The sequence below is a fragment of the Chrysochloris asiatica genome, unplaced genomic scaffold, assembly GCF_000296735.1.
Source record: "Chrysochloris asiatica unplaced genomic scaffold, ChrAsi1.0 scaffold00086, whole genome shotgun sequence".
In the NCBI taxonomy this organism is placed as follows: domain Eukaryota; kingdom Metazoa; phylum Chordata; class Mammalia; order Afrosoricida; family Chrysochloridae; genus Chrysochloris; species Chrysochloris asiatica.
This window is the reverse complement of record NW_006408604.1, coordinates 12,249,585-12,273,508: the sequence shown is the minus strand read 5'-3', so window position 1 is coordinate 12,273,508 and position 23,924 is coordinate 12,249,585. Positions and strand designations below refer to the sequence as shown.

The following is a 23,924-nucleotide window of genomic DNA, read 5'->3' as shown; positions in this document are numbered from 1 at the left end:
TTGGCACAGAACTTTCCTGATTTTAAACCATTCAGTGTGCCCTTGTTCTATTAGAAAGACTGCCTCTAGGTCTGTGTACACACTCTTCATGAGCAGAATTAAGTGTTCAGGAACATTCATTTGCCACATTGTCGTTCATAGCTTGTCATGATCCACACAGTCAAAAGCCTTTCAGGGACCAGTGCTTAATGACAGATTAGGGAGAGGTATCATATAAATTTTTTTTTTTCTGTTTTTTACCATATAAATTTTTAAAAGGAAAAGAACAAAATGATCATATTAGTTGATACAGAAGATGCATTTAACAAAATCCAGCATTCATTCCTGATAAAAGCACTCAACAAAGTAGGAACTGAAGGGAAATTCCTCAACATAATTAAAAGCATATATACAAAACCAACAGCCAACATCACTTTCAGTGGCAAGAAACTGAAAAACTTTCCCTTTGCAAACAGGAACCAGACAAGGATGCCCTTTATCAACATTCTTATTCAATATTGTGCTGGAAGTCTTAGTCGGAGATATAAGGCAAGATAGGGAAATTAAAGGCATCCAAATTGGCAAGGAAGAATAAAACTCTCTCGATAACATGATCCTGTACATAAAAATCCCAAAGACTAAGCCAAAAAAATTACTACAACTCACTGGAAGATTCAACAAAGTGGCAGGGTATAATAAGATCAACATATAAAAATCAGTTAGAGTCGTCTATGCTAATAATGACAGCACTGAAAAGGAAACTAAGAAAGCAATACCATTTATAATAGCTGTCCAATGTATGAAATATTTAGGAATAAATCTAACCAGAGAAAAAAAATATCTATACAAAGAAAACTACAAAACACTACTACAAGAAATTGAAAGAGACTTACAAAAATGGAATATACCATGTTCCTGGACAGGAAGACTTAACATTGTGAAAATGTCAAACTACTCAGAGCAATCTACAGATACAATGCAATCCCAATCCAGATTCCAATAACAGTCTTGAAAGAGATGAAATAAACTATTACAAACTGTATCTGGAATGGAAAGAGTCCCTGAACATGCAAAGCACAGCTTAAGAAGAACATCAAAGTTAGAGGCCCCTCACTCCCTAATCTCAAAATTCACTACATGGTTACAATGGTCAAAACAACCTGGTACTGGTACAATTAAAGATACATAGATCAATGGAACAGAATTGAGAATCCAGAATTTAACCCATCCACATACATCCAAATGATCTTTGACAGAGGGCCAAAATATATTGAATGGGGGGGAGATAGTCTCTTCAACAGAAAGGTGCTGGCAAAACTTGAAATCCATAAGCAAAAAATTAAAAAGACCTTTATCTCACACCATATACAAAAAACAACTCAACATGGGTTAAAGACCTAAATGTGAATCGCAGAATTTTAAGGATCATCAATGAATAAAACAGGAACAAATTGAAGGGCTCTAATACAGGACACACACAGACTATCAAACAGTGTGAGAATTACACAAACAAAACAAGACAAAATGGATGATTAGAACATACTAAAAATTATTAACTTAAGTGCATCAAAAGAGTTCACCAAACGAGTAAAAACGGAGCCCACAGAATGGAAAAAAATCTGTTGCAATGACATTATCAGACAAAGGACTAATCTCTAAAATCTACAGGAAACTACAACACCTCTACAAGAAAAAGACAAATAACCCAATTAAAAAATGGGCACAGGGCATGAACAGACACTTCAACCAAGGAAGATAATCAGGCAGCCAACAAACATATCACTAGCCATTGTTGTTGTTGTTTTTGAGTGTCGAGTCAATTCTGACCCATAGCGACCCTGTATAGGGTTTATGAGGAACAGGTGGTGAGCTTGAACCGCCAACCTTGCAGTTCAAATGGCTTTGCAGTCTGGCGCATTAACCCACAGCGCCACACCAGGAATCCAACATTAGCCATTAGAGCAATGCAAATCAAAACAACAAGGTATCATCTCACACCAGCAATAACAGCGAAGTTCAAAAATGCACAGGGCAATAAATGCTGGCAAGGATGTGGAGACTGGGATGCTCCTATATTGCTGGTGGGAATGTAAAATGGTTCAACTACTCTGGAAAAAAGTAAGGCACTTCCTCAGAAAGTTGGAAATAGAAATACTTCGTGATCTAGCAATTGCTCTAGTTGGCATGTATCTGTAAGAAATACGAACCAGAACATGAGTAGATTATATCCATACCAATGTTTACTGCAGCACTATTGACAATAGCAAAAAGATGGAGACAGCCTAAGTGTCTATCAACAGAAGAATAGATACACAAACTTGGATACATTTACACAACGGGATATTATGCTACCTTGAAGAAGAAGAATGAAGCTGCAAACCACAGCATAAATGGCTGAACCTTCAGGACATTATACTGAGTGAAATTCGTCAGTCACAGAAAAACAAATAACATTATTGTAAACGCTTAAGAAAAGATATCAATACTAAAAGAAAAAAAAATTCTTTGTTGATTATCAGGGGTAGGAGGGAAGAGATGGTCAACACAGGTTAGGGGATAGTTGGTGTTGGGGATGGCAATATACAAGAAGACAGAGGGGGTTGGAAGAAGAAGGTAGATCAGGGAACACTTAGGTAGGTCTGCATGGGTAAATAGTGATGTATGCTCAACCTTGGGAACAGGGCTCTCTCACAAACAGAGATCGGTAAAAGAGGGGAAATAATGTTAAGATCTTGACTGTCTTAGTTTCCCTTGCCTACTACTGTAAAATAGACACTTGAGTGGGATAGAGAGGAGTATCGGGAAACATGATTACAGAAAGCTTGTAAGCCCATCTTCAGCTTATAACTGATAGGAATATCTAAAAGGGGTTCTAGGACTTGCCCAGTGAAATAGGCCTCTTTCGGAGCCTTTGTCGTATATAGGACCTTGGGTGGAATCCTGAGCTCTATTCACAACCTTCTGAGGTGGGACACTCCCACTTGAAAGGACATGCATACCAGCCCGGAGCGACTAGAGGAGCAGAAGATACATCCTTGAAAGAAAGACCATCAGGATAAAATAAAAACAAAAATGGCAGTATGATTGGCTACTACAAGAATAAGCAATTTGTTTGCTGGGAAGCCATCATGGCAAGCAATGAAGTCCCTTCAGGACAAGGCCCCATCTCCAAAACCGAAACTCAAAGGGAACACAAGAGCAAAACTGTAAGCTCACTGGCAACCGCATTGGTCTACATATGAGTGGAAGTGGGAGAAAGGAAGTAATGAAGATATGGGCTGAGTTCGACCATGTTCCACAGACTCCCATCGACCTGGAGATGAGAGAGAGAAAAGGAAGGCCTGGTTTGTCTGAAGTTTGGGGAAACTTGAGAACTACTGAGCCCATGGACACTGACCTAGCCACAGAGGGCTAGAGCTGAGAGTGAAGAGTGTAGCTGATATGAAGTGGGAGAGACGCACAAGAACACCCAAACTTGCAGACAGTAACATAAAGGGAGGTGTAGTTATTCTTACATTCCAAGAGCATGAGTGGAATGTAGGACCCTAATCAGACAAGTGGGGACACCAGAGATGGAGGCAGAGGTGATGGCATGGAGAGGCAGAGCTGCTTAGGACTCTAGACTCATGGAAAGAGAAAGGCTGTGTGCTGGTGGCCAGGAGGCAGGCTTGCAGAATGCGCCCTTTGGTTGTTTAAATGATTATATATTCCTGAGTGTTTTTGTGTACATCAACAAAAAAAAAAAAAAAAAAAACCCAGAGGAAATAGAAACAAATACTGTTGAATGATGATTCATGGCAAGGATGTAATCATTGCAAAGAAACAAAATACAATAGGATGAGTGCAAAACCGATGTTCTCCCATGTAAGCTATCATTCAACGCACAACAAAAGCTTAAAAGAAAAAAGCCTTTCATATTTAAGAAAGCATAGGTAAGCATCTTTCTGGTATTCTCTGCTTTCAGCCAAGGTTTATCTGACATCAGCAATGATATCCTTCATTCCGCATCTGAATCTGAATCTGGCTTGAACCTCTAGAAGTTCCCTGTCAATGTCCTTTTACAGCCATTTATGAATTATCTTTATCAAAATTTTTCTTGCATGTGATGTTGATATTGTCCGATGATTTCCGCATCTCGTTGAGTCACCTTTCTTTGGAATGGGCACAAATATGAATATCTTCCCATCACTTTCCAGGTAGTAAACTACTTGACTACTTCATTATTATATTTTAGACCCCCTCCTGCCACCACCATCCCCTAAAAAAGGTGTGCACACATTAAGGAGTAGAGTCGGCCTGATTTGGCTGTTGCTTTATTTTGTTGCTATCCAACCTTAGAAATCTATAGTGACTTAATGTATTTCATATTAAAGTTGTTAAAGTCAATAGCTGTCCAGTGCATTGAATCAGTTCTGACTCATAATGACCCTGTTAGGATTTCCAATGAGCAACTGGTGAGTTTGCAACGCCGACCTGGTGGTTTACACTCCAGTGCTAATCCTACAGCACCACAACAGTTCAACTTGCTGTGTAATATATGCCAATTGGGCTTTAATCAGCATGTTTGAAAGTCAATTTTAGGAGGAGAACAAACAAGATGGCGGAGAGGGTAGACATGCAGTAAGGAGCTCTGTCAGCAACAACAAAGAATACAGGACCAAGCAGGCTCAGGGGATGGTACTACAACTCTGAACCACTTACAAAGGAATATTTTAGAAAGTTGGAAGGCTTACAGCTAGGGGAGTTTGTAGCAGCAGCAAGAAATCCATTGCTTTCTAATTCAAGACACTCAGCTGACACAGAGATGCCATCTTGGGCGAGACCAAGTGTGGGGGAAGGATCAGCGCAGCCACGGACACCTGACAGAACCACAGAGATAAAGGTGTGGATGTTCTTTATTTTTGTATCCAGCTGCGAACCTCCATTCAGGTGACTAGAGGGATGCCTGAGCAAGTGGACACCCCACCCCACCCCCGCAGGGTTCTACTACACATGCGCACAGATCTTCTCAAAATTTAAAGTGACAGTTTCCATTTAGACGACAGCTGGCCCTGAACTATTTATCACTAGGAAAAAGGCCTGAACGGGGGTTGTGGAGCAGGACAGATAGACCAATAAGGAAACAGGCCAAAAATTAAATCCTGAGTTACACCATAACGACCAACAGTGACATCTTGAAATTTCTCAGGAAGAAGAGTAAAGCCCATTTCCTGATCACATCTAACTGGAGGCAATCAGAAAGCATAAAAAATACCAAAATACATACCCATCTAAATGCTCTTCAACAACAATTATTACTAGCTTTCCAATTAATACTGTCATGAATCTTTCTGTTCCCAAAAATATTTAAAGCCTCGGAAACCTATACAGGGTCTCTATGAGTCAGAATTGACTCAATGGCACTTGGTCTCTAACTTATTTTTACTTCACTGGGTTCTATTTTGGCTTTTAGTTAAGAAAATATAAATAAATTTACTTGACAGCGAAGGAGAATTACATATATGTAGTTACAATTCCATTTTGCTATCCTACGCACATCTGCTATTCATCAAAATCGTGAAAACCAATACCAGGTAATTTTATTATATGCTATTTACTATTTCCTTACAAATGTAATTTTATTGCTTTCTGGCCTGATATACATTTATAATGCTTTCTGAAGTATAATTTTCAAATGGAGTAAAGGGCAGAAGATAGTATTCCTTTTAATTAAGTGGGAATAAATGCAAAGAAACATAAATTTGTTTTCAAGATGTCAAAAATTTTTATGCCAGAAAAGGCAAAAAATATCTCATAAGCAGACAGTCAGGCTAAACACCTGCTATTTTATGGTATTACAATCTAAAGCATACAATTTCAATGTTTAGTTAAGAATAAAACAATAAAAAATTTCAAAATCTCCACAAATCCCACATCTGATGCACACACCCAATCAGAAACCAGTTTCCTAAACCAAAAATACACAGAAATGTTAGTCTCAATAAACCTATACTGAAGAATTAATTTCACACTAAAAGATGCAATTATACACAAAGGTAGCTAATTGCAACATTTAGAATCAAATCATAAAAATTAGGTAAATCAGATCTATACTGTATCATAAATTATCTCATGATCCTTGAAGTTACTTATATAATTCTACCAATAACTAAAACAAATCATTAATACACAATTTTTTTTTTTTCAGTTGCAATGGAATCGACTCATGGCAACCAAATTGGCAACTAAATGTGTGTTAGCACAGAACTGTGCACCACATGATTTTCAATGGCTACATCATCAGGACTTCTTTCCAAGATACCTCTGAGTGGACTTAAATCTACAATCCTTCAGTCATCAGGTGATGCACCACCCAGTGAATTTATTATAAATAAATAATGCCCAGCAATTATGTCCTGGTGGCCTAACAGTTAAGCTCTGGGCTGTTAACCAAAGTGTTAAGAGGTTCGTATCCATCCAGTCACTTCAGTGAAGAAACTGCATTCTGCTTCCAAAAAAATTACAACCAAGAAAAGCCCATGGGGCAGTTCTACTATGGCACATGGGTTTCTATGAGTTGGAATTGACTAGATGGTACCCAACAACAACTTAATGGCACCCAACTATCATGAGTATGTATTCCCAATAAGACAATATTTTTAAATGTACAAGTTAAATTTTCTATTTCTGGTAATTTGGTGACAAGATAAACATAAAACACTGCTTTTGAAAAATGCATAGACCCACTGGCTTACCTTTTAATTTGTTGTGTACATCTGCACATATACGCATAAAAAAATATACAGTACAACCTCTGAAAACCAGAACCTCTAAACCATAATCACTTTTTATTTCTGGTGATGGGAAAGGTAGCACTGAATGTGGGAGAAGTGTGCACAGCTTAACCAAGGTAACTTATGTCCTAGCTTATACATACATAAACACAAAAAAATTTTATAATAAATGCTACTATATGCAATTTTGCAACTAAAATGCATGTATGTGTGTGTGACTATACATATATTAAAATAAATAAGGGTTATAGAAACTAATATTTCTTAAACATAACTAATCACCTCACAGGATCAAAACTGCATATGAACGTACTTTGTAGCACAGCAATCCATTCTTTAGGAATTCACCCTGAATCTATACCTCCAGCAGTATGAAAAGACATCTGTAAAAAGTCATTACAGCATTGTTTATAACTTCAAAACACTGGAAACACCCTAAATGCCTATACTAACAGCCCTGGTGGCATAGTGGGTTAAGCATTAAACTCCAAACCACAAGGTCATAGTTACAATCCACCCAACCACTCCAAAGGAGAAAGATGAGGTTTTCTGTACCCGTAAAGACTTATAGCCTCAAAAACTCTATGGAGAAGTTTTTTTCTATAGGGTCACTATGAGTCAGAATTAACTCCGTAGCAGTAAGTTATTATACTAAAAAAATATAATAGCACACTGCCATATCCAATGGCAAAAAAAAAAAAAGAGAGAGAGAGAGAGAAATCCCTATTAATGATATGAAATGATATTCAGGATGCATTGTTACGTATAAAAGTGAAGTTCAAAGTAAATAAAAGGGAAAGCACAAAAGATCACCTGTTACTCTTTCGTACAAGGGAAAGGAGGACAAAAGAGAGGTAAGAAAATAACCATGGGGACTTCAAAAAGTTCAAGGAAAAATAGAATTAGAAGATAATGGAATTTTTCCACAAACTTACTGAAGTACCCTAGAATAGGCAGTTAAGGTTTTGTGTGTCAACTGGGCCAGGATTCTGAGCAGTTTGGCAGCTAAAACATACGGGGACTCCCCCATGATGAGATCTAATATAATGTAATCAACTCCATGATGAGATAAGGCTGTGAGCAACCAATCAACTGAAAGGAAGTTTCCTTTGGGGTATGGCCTGCTTGCAATATATCAGAAGCTTGGGCAAAGCTAGCTTGGCTTTCTGTTGAGTCAGGATCCTTCATTTGGCTTGTCATCAAGACCTGAGACAGTAAGTGGCCTGCAATCTTACCTGCCTGCCTGCCACCTGACTTGAGACACACAGACTTGGGACTTGGCTACCTATACAACAATGTGACCCATTTCTCTGATATAAACTTCTCTTTATATACACATATAAGTTCTTTAGAGAACCTAGCCTAAGACACTCCCTCATACATGCATCAACTTTTAAAAAATTTAAAAGAATCCAATAAATCAGCATTTTAAATTATCTTGCAAATATCACCATAGAAAGCTTGTAAGTCCATCTTCTGCCTAACTAATTGGAATACCTAAAATAGGGCTACAACATGCCCAGTGAAGGAGGCTTCCTGAGGAACCTCTGCCTTATATTAAGACCTGAACCCCATCCAGAATCTTCTGAAGTGGGAAATTTCCACTTGAAAGGACAAGCAGACCAGCCTTGAGCAGTCAGAAGAACATAAGATAACTTCTTGAAAGAAAGATGGACAGGAAAAATACAAAACAATAGAGGCAGACCAACTGATTACTACAAGAACAAGCAAGCTGCTCGCCCAGGAGACATCAAGGCAAGTGGTCGGGTCCCCTCAGAGCAAACCCCCTTCCAAAACTAAGACTCAATGGGAATACATGCTCTGATTGGTGACCACGTTCGTCACTGATAAGGGGAAGTGAGGGAAAAACATCAATGAAGCTGCCAGCTAAGCCCTACAAAGTTCAATAGACTCCGTGAAGCCGCAGAGGACTAGAGTGGAGAGTGAAGCACCCAAATGATAAGAAGACAGGGCATATGCACAAGAACACCCACACATGCAGATAATACCCATTTGACCTGGCTTCAATGACTGGATGATCAGACCTCAACTCAAAGAAGCAAGTGGAGGAAAAAAAGAGTAATCTGATACAATTTGATGAACTTGACCTACACCTATGGATGCAGTAGCTCAAAAGAGGGAACAAATCTTTACAGCGAGGATCATTCCCACCCCCTCCATACACAGAGTAGAGAAGGATGGGCAACTTGGACATTGGCTACCCAAAGTGGGGGGCCTACAAAGGCAAGGAGTGACTGGCTTACAAGCTTTCAAGAGGGAACCTAGATCCAGAGGGCGTTAAGGAAGGTAGAATCTTCACTGGGCAATATCTAATCTGTCTAGGCGGGACTGATGAAAGGAAATGTGGATATGTCTCTTGTAATACAATAGTGAATAACTGTTATCAGAACTGATTGTGAGGGTTGGAAATGTAAAAGTAGACATTTAGTAGCAAGGAGGGAAGTGATTAACTTTGCAGTCCAGGAGCGGAGGTCCCTGGGACCATCAACAGAGAAGAGCGGAGTGTGAGACCCTACCCAGGGAAGCAGTGAAGCCAGAAATGGAGGCAGAGACTATGACGTGGAGAGACGAAGCAGCTGGGGACTTTAGACCCAGAGAAGGAGAGGGGCTGTGTGCTGACGACAAGGGGGCAGGCTTGTAGTTGGTTGATGATGCATGGAGGGGATTGTAACCATGGCAATGCAATGATATATGACAGGATGAATCTAAAACTAATGTTCTCCCATGTAAACTATCACATAATTCACAATAAAACATTTAAAAAGAGAAAAAATTATCCTGGAGGGGAAGTCTCCTACAACAGAATGCAAACAGTATCAAACATTAAAAGTGATTAGCATAACCACAACTTCAGGGAATGAGGAAGAAATAACCTAAATAAATTTGGAGGCAGTATTTTGACTGTGGACTCCTGTGTGGTGCACTGGACTGCGACCCACAAGGTTGGCAGTTTAAACTCACCAGCTGCTCCTCAGAAACACTATACCAGGTCACTGAGAGTCAAAACAGAGTCGACGACACTCAGCAACAACAATTTTGACGACTGACAGTATTTTCATAGTATTATATTGGCTCATTAAAGGAGCCCTGGTGGCAAAGTGGTTAACCATTCATCTGTGAACCAAAAGGTCAGTGGTTCTAACCCACCAGTTGTTTCACAGCAAACAGATAAGGGAGTCTTGCTTCCACAAAGATTACAGCCTTGAAAACCCTGTAGGACAGTTCTACCCTCTCCTACAGGGCTGCTATGAGTTGGAATCAACTAAATGGCAGGAATTTGGGAGGTTTTTTTCCACCCAGTAGATTTGTTTCTCATAGAAGTATAAATTAGTTCAACAGTTTGAATTCTGAAACTCTTTTATATGCACATTTGTGGTAGTGGTAAGCTGTATGCCATCTAGTCAGTTCCAACTCCTGGCGACCCTGTACAGGGGTTTCCAAGACTATTACATCTTTACGAGACCAGAAAGCTTCATCTTTCTCCCATGGAGGAGCTGGCAGATTTGAACTGGTGACCTAGAGGTTAACAGCCCAACTTGTAATCCACTAAACTACCAGGGCTCCTTATATGTACAGTCAGTTCTGACTCATAGTGACCCTGTATAGGGTTTCTGAGGATCAGATGGTGGGTTTGAACTGCCAACATTGTGGTCCAGTGCTTATCCTACACACTAGGGCTCCAGGGCTATAAATCCACTCATTCAAATAAAATGTATTTAACACTATTTTATCTGGCCCCTAGGATACACCAGCATACAAAATATTTTTAAACATATTCAAGATATGACAATTATATGTATGTGACTGATATGGAAATTATAAATCATCCTTTTTCCACTGAACTAAGTCTGCATGCATTTTTTTTAAACTTTTAGTGGCATTGTATTATAATGAACACAGATAAAACTATTTTTTAAATATATTTCATTCAATGCTTTTAGTATGAATTCATTTCAGACTAAATCACTGAAGTTTTAACTTTCAAAAAATCTAAAATTATATGGAATGTGAAAATATTCTTAACAAGCAAAACTCTTGAACTACTTAAAGGTTTGTACCTGAAACAGCTTGTCCTCAGCATTACTAAAACTAACACAGTCATTACAGAACAGAAAAAGAACTCCACCATTATAAGCAGTAACATAATTAAGATTATCTAATCACTATAAAGTAAGAATATTGCTTTATGTAGCGATAGTTCATTTCTGGAGATTTTATATACATTTTCTTGTTCCTTATTCTCAATTCTTCACTGCCAGTCACACTTCAAAAAAAGTGCCAAAGTTAAATTTAAAGAGGGGAATAAAAATCTTCCTTTGGTCTAAGTTAAATGGAACTCCATATATCTAAAAGTACAGAGATGTCTGCACTAGTTCCCAGGGTTCACACAATACCAGTTTTTCAACAGCTTTGCTTTTCCATAAACCGATGTGAACGAACTCAGTCAGCTCTTCTGACCCTCAAAACTTAAAATTTTTCTGGAACTCTGATGAAGCCTACATTTTTCTTCAGCACTGTTTTAATGTATTTTCTCTGGAAAGCAAACTTTCTATCTCCATGAAAGCACACATTAGGAAATAGTCTTTTCTGTTTGAGAAGCGATATACTCTACCTAAACTACTTTTCCACTAAAACCATAAACACCATGATACAAATCAAGGATTAATCAATACTGAAAGATTACTTAATAGAAAACACTTTTAAATGTATGAGTTAAAAATATACTTTCAAATAAGTTCCTTCATATTAATTACCAAATATGTATCATTTAGTTTTGACTTATTACCAACTGTGTAATTTTTTATATACACAAATAACACAAAAATAATTATCTAAAACTTAAAAGGAATTTTAGGAGACAAACTGAGAAACAAAAGGGTAGGGGGAGAGGTAATTATATATATAGCAATTCAATAGTAACCACAAATATCAAAATAATGAAAGATACTTTTCTGCATGCTTGACCAAACCATTAGACCACAGGAAAAATAGTTATTCTTCAATAAAACTTTCCTAGAAACTAAATAACACTACTTTCTACCTTTAAAGCATATCATTGATTCTTCTAGTAATATCTTTTATACTAAATCTCTAAAAGATTCTCATTTTAAATATTAAGAAGTAACATGAAGAAATTAAAGTCTAATGTATTTTTTATTTTAAATACACTTTTCTTTTAGTAGTTTTACGTTTATAGAAAAATTGTGCAAAAAGTACAGAGTTCCCATAGTACCCCATATATTCCCGATCTCCGGCAATTTCCCCTATTAGTCACATCTTGCATTCTTGTGGTACATTTCTTACAACTGATGACAAATATCGATACATTATTATTAACTAAAGTACACTCCCCTTAGCCTCTGGCAACCACAGATTTTTTTTTTTATATACATATAAGAAAGCATTTGCCATTTCAACTATTTTTACATGCACCACTGATTATGCATAACCATCACCACTATCCATTTCCAATTTTGCTCATCGCCCTTAACCAAAGCCCTTAAGCAATACCCCTTCCCTCTCCCACCTACCCCTAGTGACCAATAATAAACTTTAGTTTCTATGCATCTATGTAATCTAAATATTTCATATAAGTAGAATCACAATTTGTCCTTTGCTTCTGACTTATTTCACATAGCACATTTACAAGGTTAATCTATAACAGCAAATATCAGAACTTCAATCCTTTTTATGGATGACATTACACTGTACACCATACAATTTGTACAACATACAATATACCACTATCAATCACTAATAAACTTTTGTTTTTTGCTTTTTCTTATTTTATTTGCATTTGCTTATTCTAGATATTTCATGAGTGAAATCCATATAATATTTGTCCAATCATGCCTAACTTGTTTCAAGCAGCATGTTTACAAGACTCATCCATGTCATAGTATGTATAAGAAATTAAATTCTCTTTATGACTAATATTCTATTGTATGTATATACCACATTTTGTTTTATCCATTCATCTGTTGATAAACAACTAGCAACTGTAAATAATTCTGCCCTGAAAAGTGTCTATATAAGTTTCTGTTTTCATGTCTTTTGCTTTAGATACCTAAAAGTGGAATTTCTGGGTCAGGTATGGCGCTGGAGGATAAAGCACTGGACCACAAGGTCTGTTTGAACCACAAGGTTGATGGCTGAAACACACAAGCCACTCCTCGGAAACCCTATACAGAGCTGCTATGAGTTAGAACCAACTCAATGTCACTTAAAAACAACATAGTAATTCTACATTTAACTTTTTAAATTTCATAGATAAGGAACCCTAATGTGGCACTGTAGGATAAGCACTGGACTGCTAACCTCAAGGTCGGCAGCTCAAACCTATTAGGTGCTCCTTGGAAACCACATACAGGGTGAAACCATCTCAACACCACTTGACAACAACTCATAGCAACCTGGTATGGGGTTTTCAAGGAATGTAGCTTGAACTGCTAGCCTTGCAATTGAATCCAACTTTGCAGTCCAGTGCATTAACCCACAGCACCATACCAGGACTCAAAGCCTATACAGAGTCATTATACATCAGAACTGACTCAACGGCACACAACCACTACCGCCATATATGTATATGTACTGAACCCTGCTGTGGCACTATAGGATAAGAGCAGGACTGCTAATTTCAAGGTTGACAGTTCAAACCCACCAGGTCCTCTTGGAAACCCTATATATGGTCACTGTAAGTTGGAACCATATAGGGTTTTCGAGGCTACACATCTTTATAGGACCAGAAAACCTCATCTTTCTCTCACAGATTGGCTGGTGGAATCAAATTGCCAACCCTGTAAGTTCACAGTCCACAGTACATATATATAATGTATAAGAGCATGATGGCTCTACAGAATAAGGATTGGACGGTGAAACCACAAGATCAGCGATTCAATCCTACCAGCCACTCCATGGGGAAAAGATGAGGCCTTCTGCTCTCACAAAGATTTACAACCTCGGAAACTCTATACAGAGTCACAATGAGTCAGAACCAATTCAATAGAACTTAACAAAAATAGAGAAGCCATGTTTTAGACACACTGATTTACTCATAGTTGCAAGTTTCCTTTTTCATTAGAAATGAACTTTTACTGAAAAATATATATTTAGCTAACTAGAAATTAGTCGCTTAATTTTTTAATATAAGAAAACATTAGTACTGGAGCGCAGGACAATTTTAGGAAACAGAAATTATTCTGTTTGATACTATAACGGTGAATACATGTCATTAAGCACTTGCCAAAACCCAAAGGACTGTACAACACAAAGATAAACTCTAATGTGAATTATGGAATTTAACTAATAATGTACCAACATTGGTTCATCAATTCTAAGAAACGTACTACAGGAACGCAAGGTGAAAATATAAGAAACAACATGAAAGGGAAGCAGGCATCTGCCTGTACTTTCTGCACAATTTTTCTATAACTTAAAACCACTTTTGTAAAAAAAAAAAAAAAAAAAATTTTTCTATAACTTAAAACCACTTTTGTAAAAAAAAAAAAAAAAAAATCTACTTTAAGAATATGATACTATTACTATAAAAATATTGCACATATAATGAGTTATAGAGTAGGTTTGTTTTTTGTTTTTTTTTAACCTCCTGTCTTTAGCTACCAAATACTACTACTCTTAATAAACCTTCATTTCTTTTGTCTTCATATGTTCATAATTATGAACAACAAACCCAGGAAAAAACAAATAACTATAAACATGGGTATCCCATAAGGGCTATCAAAAACACAAAACTATTTGTAGAAGTACCTTACTTTATGAACATAACATAACTTCCCATGTTCAAGATTACTTGGCAAAAGTATGCTAAAGAGTTTAAAATTCTTATTTTGATCTTACTTTCCTGGCGGGGAAAGAGATAAAGTGAGTAAGAGAAAAATCAGGAAAGAGATACAATGACCTTTGTACATTAAAACTTACCCACTTGAAGGATCTAAGGCAATAGCTCTGGGTTGATCCAAATCTTGCCAAAATAAAACTTTTCGTAAAGATCCATCTAAATTAGAAACTTCAATCCGATTAGTTTCAGAATCTGTCCAATACAATTTTTCTCCAAGCCAATCACATGCCAGCCCATCGGGGGATAATAATCCGGAGACAACAACATTTTGTACACTCTCAGTTTTGTTAAACTCTGTTCGCTTAATGGCTTCTTCGCTTACATCACTCCAGTATATCAAGCCATGACCAAACACAAAGTCCACTGCAGCTGCATCCTCCAAGCCTCCAACAACAATCGTTGCATTTTCTTTGCCATTTGTAGCATCAACCAACCGCAAGTCCCGTCTGTTTGCATAAAGCAACAAAGGGGTCGCTAGAACAAAAAAAGAAAGCATGTAAGTAAAAAAGAGAGAGATGTATAGGTTCTTATAAACTGGGTTTCAAATCACCATAAGTAAGTTAATACAATTTAAAATTGTTAAAAGAGTAAATAAAATCTACAGAAGACTGACTGAAATATTTTCACACGTAAAATATTTTTGCAGTATTTTAAAATGAAATTAGCAAGGGTGGATTAATTCTACCACAACAGTCTTTTCTCAAGACTGAATCCTAGTGTATGTATCTACCACATTTTATTTATCCATTTATCTATTGATGAACACCTGGCTGTTAAAATAGTCTGTCAGATAAAATTTAAATTCCTGGGCACACAAAGTACTGCTAAGGATATGGAGCCACTGGAACACTGGCAGAAATATAAAATGGGCATTCACTTTGGAAAGCAGTTTGGCCCTATCTTAAAAGATTATACATTTACCATATGTTCCAGTCATTCTACAATTAAGTAGCTGTTAATGAAACAAAAACGCTATGGCAACACAAAGGTCTACATAAATGTTCACAGAAGCTTTATTTGAAAGTAACTCAAGCTGGAACCAACCCAAATATCAACAAAAGATAAATGGATTAGTGTGATACAGCCATACAATGAAATATTACTCAGCAATAAAAGGTAATGAACTATAATTTATAATAACATGAATGAATCTCAAAATACTTTAGCTGTATAACTTCAATGAAATAGAATGTTTAAAAAATGTAAGCTTATCTACCGTGACAGAAAGCGTATCAGTGACTGTCTACAGGCAGGGAGAGAAGATAGAGGACAAGAGGGGGCATGAAGAAACTTTTATGAGTGATGGTTATGTTATCTTGATTACGATGGTAGATGCGTTCAGAGTTGTACACATGTCAAAGCCTATGAAACTGTATCTTTTCATATGTGCAAATTTATTGTATATTGTTGTTTTAGTTAAGTTTCTGACTCATAGTGACCCTGTATAGGATTTCTGAGGTGGTGAATCTTTCTGAGAGCAGAATGGCTCACCTTTTTCCCAGAGTGGCTGGTGGGCTTGAAATGCCAACCTTAAGGTTCCCAGTCCAATGCTTATCCTCTAGAGCGACAAGACTTATTGTATATTGCTGTTGTTAAGTGCCTTTGAGTGGATTCCAACTCACAGCAACCCTGTACACAGTTTCCCAAGGAGTGACCGGTGGGTTTGAACCACCAACCTTTCAGCCCAGGGATTATCCTAGTGTCATACCAGGACTCCTCTTGTAGAATGTTGTTGTTGTTAAGTTCCATTAAGTCAGTTCTGACTCATAGCCACCCAGTATAGGATTTCCAAGGAGCAGCTGGTATGTTTTATGTATTTTTAAAGTTTTTATTGTGAATTGAGTGAAAGTTTACAAGGCAGATCATCAGTTTTATATTCAACATATCATATACTTTGTTTCATTACAATGATTATAATCCCCTCCATTTACCATCAATTAATAATAGTATTTCTCTCTATACATTTTAACTCTTTTAAAAAAAAAAAAACACTTAGGCACATATAATTTAAACCACCAAAGGGCACTTCCTGCAAGCCTGCCTCCTGGCCGCCAGCTCTCAGTCCCTCTAATTTCATGAAATTAGAGTTCTCAGCTGTTTCTTCTCTCCATGTGTCCATCTCTGCCTCTACATTTGGTGTCACTGCTTCTCTGGATAAGGTCTCGCATTCTGCTTGTGCTCTTCTTCCTTGATGGTCCTAGGGTCCTCTGTTTCTGAACTGTTAAGATTAACTACTTCCCCATTTTTGTTTTAAAACTTCTACCTTTACAATTGTGACCGTCACAATTAGTCATGATAGCAATTATTCACTACTGAATCATAAGAATCTTATCCCCATCTCTTTTCACCAGACCCATCTAGACAAGATGAAACTATTCAGTGGGGACTCTATCTTTCCCTGTGCACTTTTAAACTATGCTCCCTCTTGAAAACTTGTAAGTCAGTCACTTTGTGCCTTTATCGCCCCCTCATTTTAGGTAGCCAGTGTCTAAGTTGCCTGTCCCTATCTACCCTATATACAGAGGGGGATAGCACTGATACTTAATGTGAAGACTCCTTCCCTATCAGTTAGTATTTTGAGCTACTATATCCATGAGTATAGGCCAAGTTCATCAAATTGTAGCAGTTTACCCTCATTTCCTTTATCAAAAAAAAAATTTTTTTTTTTTTAAATCTTCCTCTAATCAAGTTCTGATTATCAAGCCATTGAGGCTACGTCAAAATGGGCACTATCTTCAAGTATGGGTGTTCCTGTGCATCTCCCCTAACTTCGTATCAGCTGGATGCTTCACTCTCAGCTCTAGCCCTCTGTGACTATGTCCTAGTCCATAGGCTCAAGTGTCCTCACCACACTTTGGACCAACCAGCCCTTCCTCTTCTCTCTCTCATCTCCAGGTCAACAGGAATCTACAGAGTGTGGTTGAACTCAGCCCATTTCTTCATTGCTGCCTAGCTAGTGTGTATTTAATCAACCTGTGGTCCAGTGCTTATCCTACATTGCCACATCAGGACTCCCATTGTACATTGTTGTTGTTAAGTGCTGTGGAGTCAATTTCGACTCATAGTGACTCTATGTAGTGTTTCCAAAGAACAGCTGGTGACTTTGAACCACCAACCTTGAGGTATGCAGGCTGATGCTTATCCTACAGCACTACGCCAGGATTTCATTGTATATTAGTTGCATCTTAAGAAAGCCTTTACAGAGTAAGACAGAGAAACAGTTTATAATGCAAGAGTCCTGGTGTCGCACGGTGAGTTAATGCGCTGGAGTGCAAAGTCATTTGGAATCACAAGGTCAGCAGGTCAAGCTCACCACCGCTCCTAAGAAACCTTATATAGGGTCGCTAAGGGTTATAACCGGCTCGAAAGCACTTAACAACAACATATATTATTAGTGTGGCACTGTATGATAAGGCCTGGACCGCAAGGTCAATTTGAACCAGAGGTGGCAGTTCAAACCAACCAGCCACTCCTTGGAAACCCTACACATGGTCACTATGACTCAGAACCAACTTGACAGCACTTAACAACAAATATGTTATCATTAGAACAACCTTTAAATAAGATCTAATACTAAAACTGGAGTCCTGATATAATGCAATAGGATAAGCACGCAACCTCAAAGTCAGTTTAAACCACAAAGTCGGTGTTTCAAACTCACCAGCTGCTCCTAGGTAACTCTATACTGTGTCGTTGTGAGTTGGAACCAACTTGACGGCACTTAACAACAATAACAATACTAAAACTAGGTATAAAGCTTATCTTAGGAAATATACCCATTTGGCACTTAACAACAGATTTCTAAGACCTAGCTGTTATGAGAAAATTGTCATTATGCAAAAATGGAAGATGATCATATCATTATTATATTGCCAAATTACATCAATACATAACTGCCAAACCACTGAAACTCACAGTCCATCACGGTCAGTATTACTCTCAATTCTCACCTCACACTTCAGCACTTGTCACTGTCATGTATGATACTGATGAATAAAATACTCAAGTACTAGCTTTTCACTACTGTTGCCAAGTGCAAAAAAAAATGTCAGATGATGAGATGGTCGATAAGTAAGACTGGCGTAGTATTCATCAAGACGACCATCTCATGATACATCTTGAAGTACAATGCTGTCGGTGACAGTAATATCCATATGCCAACAACGAAGACTAGTTAATATCACTATTATTCAAATTTATGCACCAACCACTAGTGATGATGATGAAATTGAAGAATTCTACCAACTTCTTCAGTCTGAAATTGATTAAACACGCTATCAAGCATATTGATAACTACTGGTGCTTGAAATACAAAGGGTGGAAACAAAGAGGAAAAGTGAGTAGGTGGAAAACATAGCCTTGGTAATAGAAACGATGCTGAAGATTACATGACAGAATTTTGCAAAACCAATGACTTCTTCATTGCAAATACCTTTTTAAACAACATAAAAGGCAATTATACACATGGACCTCACTAGATGGAACACACTGGAATCAAACTGACTACATCTGTGGGAAGAGATAGTGGAAAACCTCAATATCATCAGCCAGGGGCAGACTGTAGAACAGACCACCTCATATTCAACCCCAGGGAGAAGCTGAATAAAATTCAAACAAGTCCACAAGAGGCAAAATATGACCTGAATATATCTCAACTGATTTTAGAGACCACCTTAAGAATAAATTTGATGCATTTGACACTAATGATCAAAGACCAGAAGAGTGTACTGACATCAAGATCATCATACAAAATGCCACATTTATCATCATTAAAGGGATGTGGCTCAAGTTGGAGGCACACAGGACCTAAGACACCACAGACCTGGGAGCCAGAGCAGCTCAGAGGCGGTGAATAATAGTTCTTCAAGTCTGTAGTAAAAAAAAAAATGGCCTCCAATAAAACTATATTGCAAAAAATGGGAAAGAAACAGAATGGAAAGAGTAAAAAAGTCAAAGCAGCAGAACCTGAAGAATTTGTGGTAGAAAAAGTACTAGACCAACGTGTAGTTAACGGGAAGGTAGAGTACTTCTTGAAGTGGCAGGGATTTACAGATGCTGATAATACTTGTGAACCTGAAAATTTTTTATACTGTCCAGAATTAATTGAGGCATTTCTGAATTCTCAAAAAGCTGGTACAGAAAAAGATAGTACAAAAAAGAAATCTTTATCTGACAATGAATCTGATGATAGCAAATCAAAGAAAAAACAGATGCTGCTGACAAACCTAGGGGCTTTGCAAGAGGCCTTGAGCCTGAGCAAGTAATTGGTGCCACACACAGCAGTGGAGAATTAATGCTTCTCATGAAATGGAAAGATGCAGATGAGGCAGACTTGGTACTGGCAAAAGAGGCAAACATGAAATGCCCTCTAACTGTAATTGCGTTTTATGAAGACAGACTAATTTGGTATTCTTGTCCAGAAGATGAAGTTCAATAATTGCTTGCATTGCTTTTTATATATATAAAATTTAGGTCTTGGTTTTTTGTTTTTTGATTTATTAGTGTGAAGAAAGTTGTTGTTAATGAAGTGCCGTCGAGTCGGTTCCGACCCATAGCAACCTGTATAGGGTTTCCAAGGAGCAACTGGTGAGCTTGAACCACCGACCTTGTAGTTCAAATGGCTTTGCAGTCTGGTGCATTTAACCCACAGCGCCACACCAGGACTCCATAGCTACATTCTAATGGAAATCAAGTTCAATATGTTTGCTCTGAAGTAGTATTGGGGGTGCTGTTGGGGTTTTTTTGTTGTTATTGTTGCATCAATAGCATTGGTTATGTTGAACAAATAAATAAAAAATTTCTATCATTGCTGCATTTATCAGAACAAAACATTCAATACCAAGGTATATTATTTCCTCTGCATTTGCAAATAGTCTTTCTAAATATTGGGAAATTTTACATAGTCATTCCTGAATCAGAACTTGGGTTTAACCCATAAATATATGCCTAAGGACCACTCTGGGTTTTGGGTTGTTTTTGTGTATATGTAAATTTATTTGATTTGATTTTACATTCACCAAAAACAAAACACTTCTATACAAAACTGGCATTCACAACCCTAGATAAGTTTGTATTATTTCAGGGATGCTATCATTCTGAGCAACTTAAGAAATAAGATCTCCTCAAAAAAACTGAAAAAATTGTAAGCCATAAGCTTTCAAATCAAATAAATGATCCAGTGGTGTGGCGCTGTTGGTTAATGCACCAGACTGCAAAGCTGTTTGAACTTCAAGGTCGGCAGTTGAAGCTTACCAGCTGCTCCTTGGAAACCCTATACAGGGTCGCTATGGGTTGGAATCGACTCAACGGGACTTAAAAACAACAACAACAATTAATTGGACAACCTGAATCATAATCGAGATAGTCATATATAATTGAAACTGTTTATTTGCAAAGATTACCTCTGCCGAAAACCTCCCCAGGTAAGAAAACTGGACAAATAATATGTTTCAATAAGCCAAACAAGGTTGAGCAAAGTGGCCTTCTGATCCATTTAGGGAGCCATTTTCAACTTTTACAAAAAGTTGAAACCCCTGTGTTTTATTAAAAGGTCTAACATCTTGCTGGTAAGAATCTAGTAAGATGGTTAGAAACACTGTCATTTAGGACCTTCTGGCATGAACAATCTTATAAACTACGGGTTTTTGGTTTTTGATTTATCCCAACCCATTCCTTACACGTAAATTCAATTGTTACTGGTTCAGGGAAACCAGGAAAAGTAACTATGTAGTAATGCAAATGTTAATCCAATTTATACTGTTTACTTTATTGTAAATACTGGTGAACATTAATCAATAAATAGTTTTAGTTTTGAAAAAAAAAAGGTCATTTAAAAAATCCGAGATGAAATGCTAAAGCGAGTGGAAGAAATGAGGAAATAAAAGAACTAAACAGAAAATTTCAAAGGGCAGTTCAAGAATTATAAATTCAAGAATTATAAAAATCAAGTATTATAATGAAATATGCAAAGACATGGAGTTAAGAAAACAAAAGGGAAGAACACGCTCAGCCTTGACTTGCAATACTGAAGACTTCCATAGGCAAAACACTGAATAATGCAGGAAGCATCAAAGGAAGAGGAAAAGAATACAGAGTCAAATACTGTATATCAAAAAGAAATGGTCAATGTTCATCCATTTCAAGAGATAACATATGATCAAGAACCGATGGTTCTCAAGAAAGAAATCCAAGCTGCACTGAAGGCATTGGCAAAAAACAAGACTCCAGGAATTGACGGGATACAAAGTGAAATCTTAAACAAAAAAATTAACACAGCACTATAGGCACTAAGTCATCTGTATCAGGAAATTTGGAAAACAGTTTACCTGGCCAACTGATGGGAAGAGATACATATTTGTACTCATTCTAAAGAGAGGTGACCCAATGGGATGCAAAAATCATCTAACAATATCATTAATATCACATGCAAGTAAAACTTTGTTGAAGATAATTCAAAAAGTTGCAATAGTATCAAAAGAGAAGTGCCAGAAACTCAAGCCAGATTCAGAAGAGGATGTGGAACTAGAGATATCACTGTTAACATCAGATGGATCTTGATTGAAAGCAGAGAGTACCCGAAAGATGTTTACTTTTGCTTTAATGATTATGTAAAGGCTTTCAATTGTGTGAATCATGGCATGCTATGGATAACTTTTGCGAAGAATGGGTATTCCTGAATGCTTGACTGTTCTCAAAAAGTACCTGTATATAACTAAAAGGCAATTGTTAGAACAGAAAAAGGGGATACTGAATGGTTTGAAATCAGGGAAGGTGAGTGCCAGGGTTGTATCCTTTAACCATACTTATTCAATCTGTATGCTAAGAAAATAATCTCAGAACTTGGATTACATGAAAAAGAATGTGGCACCAGGATTGGAGGGGTCTCATTCACAATGTGTGATGTGCAAATAATACAACCTAGATTGCTGAAAGTGAAGATGACTTAAAATACTGATGAAGATTAAAGACCACAGCCTTCAGTATGGACTACACCTTAATGTAAAGGAAATAAAAATCCTCAAAATTGGACCAATAAATAGAATCATGATAAATGGAGCCAAGATTAAAGTTTTCAAAGATTTCATCTTATTTGGATGGAAGCAGCAGTCAAGACATCAAACAATGTACTTCACTGGGCAAGTCTGCTGTACAAGACTTTGAAGTGTAAAAATATCAATTTGAGGAGTAAGGTGCGCCTGACCCAAGCCAAGGTATTTTTAAAAGCCTCATATGCATATGAGAGTTGGACAATGAAGGAAGACCATAGAAGAAATGATGCATTTGAATTACGGTATTAGAGAAGAATATTCAAAGTACCATGGACTGTCAAAAGAACAAACAAACCTATGTTGCAAGAAGTACAATCCTTAGAAGCCAGATGATGAGACTTCATCTCTCATACTTCAAACATATTATAGGAAGGACCAGTCCCAGGAGAAGGACGTCATGCTTGGTAAAGTGGTGGGTCAACGAAAAAGAGGAAGACTCCCCCAATGAGATGGATTGGCACAGGACTGGGCAGCATTTCATTCGGTTGTGCATAGGGTCAGTATGAGTCGGAACTGACTCTATAGCACCTAACAACAACAGTAAGCATGATACTTAATTTTTAGAAAGTTAAAAGAGTTTTCAGACTGAAGTAGTATACATTCTAAGTTTCAAACATGATACAAAGATAAATATTGCTTCTGACATTTTACCTAAATGGTAAGAAGCTCTAGAGCACCAATATCCAATAGAACTTTCTGTGGTGACAGGAATGTTCTCTCTACTGTACAACACAATAGCCTGTGGCTATGGAGCAGCTGAAATGCAGTGTTGAGGAAGGATCTAAAGTTTTAATTTAATTACCTTAATTTGAGAAATGTAGCTAGTGAGTACCACATTAGCACAGTTCTAGAAGCCAGGATAAAGAACAAAAAGTGAGTCAACAATAGGACCAGTGAAATGATACCACCATAAACTATAAGATTATCTCTCCCAATTGCTTACTGAAGCTATAAAATTGTCATCCAAAGCCAACTCCAAGTACCATTTAGATGTAACCACTCCCTCTTGTTTTAAGAAAACATCTAATATGCTTGGCTGTCTTGTGAATCTTGGTTTCCCTTGCCTACCATTGTCAAATAGGCACTTGAGAGGGAGAGAAAGGAATAGCCAAAAACATCACCATAGAAAGCTTGTAAATCCGTCTTCTGCCTATAACTGACTGTTGTGTGCCCGTGGAGTTGGTTCCGACTCACAGCGACCCTGTTCAGGGTTTCCAAGGCTATAAATCTTTATGGGAGCAGAAA

General features: G+C 37.4%; 1 protein-coding gene across 2 annotated transcripts in view; it reads right to left on the bottom strand.

The window, feature by feature from the left end:
- Positions 1–23,924, bottom strand: part of LRP6 (low density lipoprotein receptor-related protein 6) — a 204,700-nt gene that overhangs the window by 139,352 nt on the left and 41,424 nt on the right. For both annotated transcript variants that reach the window (XM_006866055.1, XM_006866056.1), the window contains exon 2: positions 14,712–15,105. In XM_006866055.1, the coding sequence (XP_006866117.1) occupies positions 14,712–15,105 (394 nt within the window). The remainder of the gene's footprint in view (positions 1–14,711; positions 15,106–23,924) is intronic.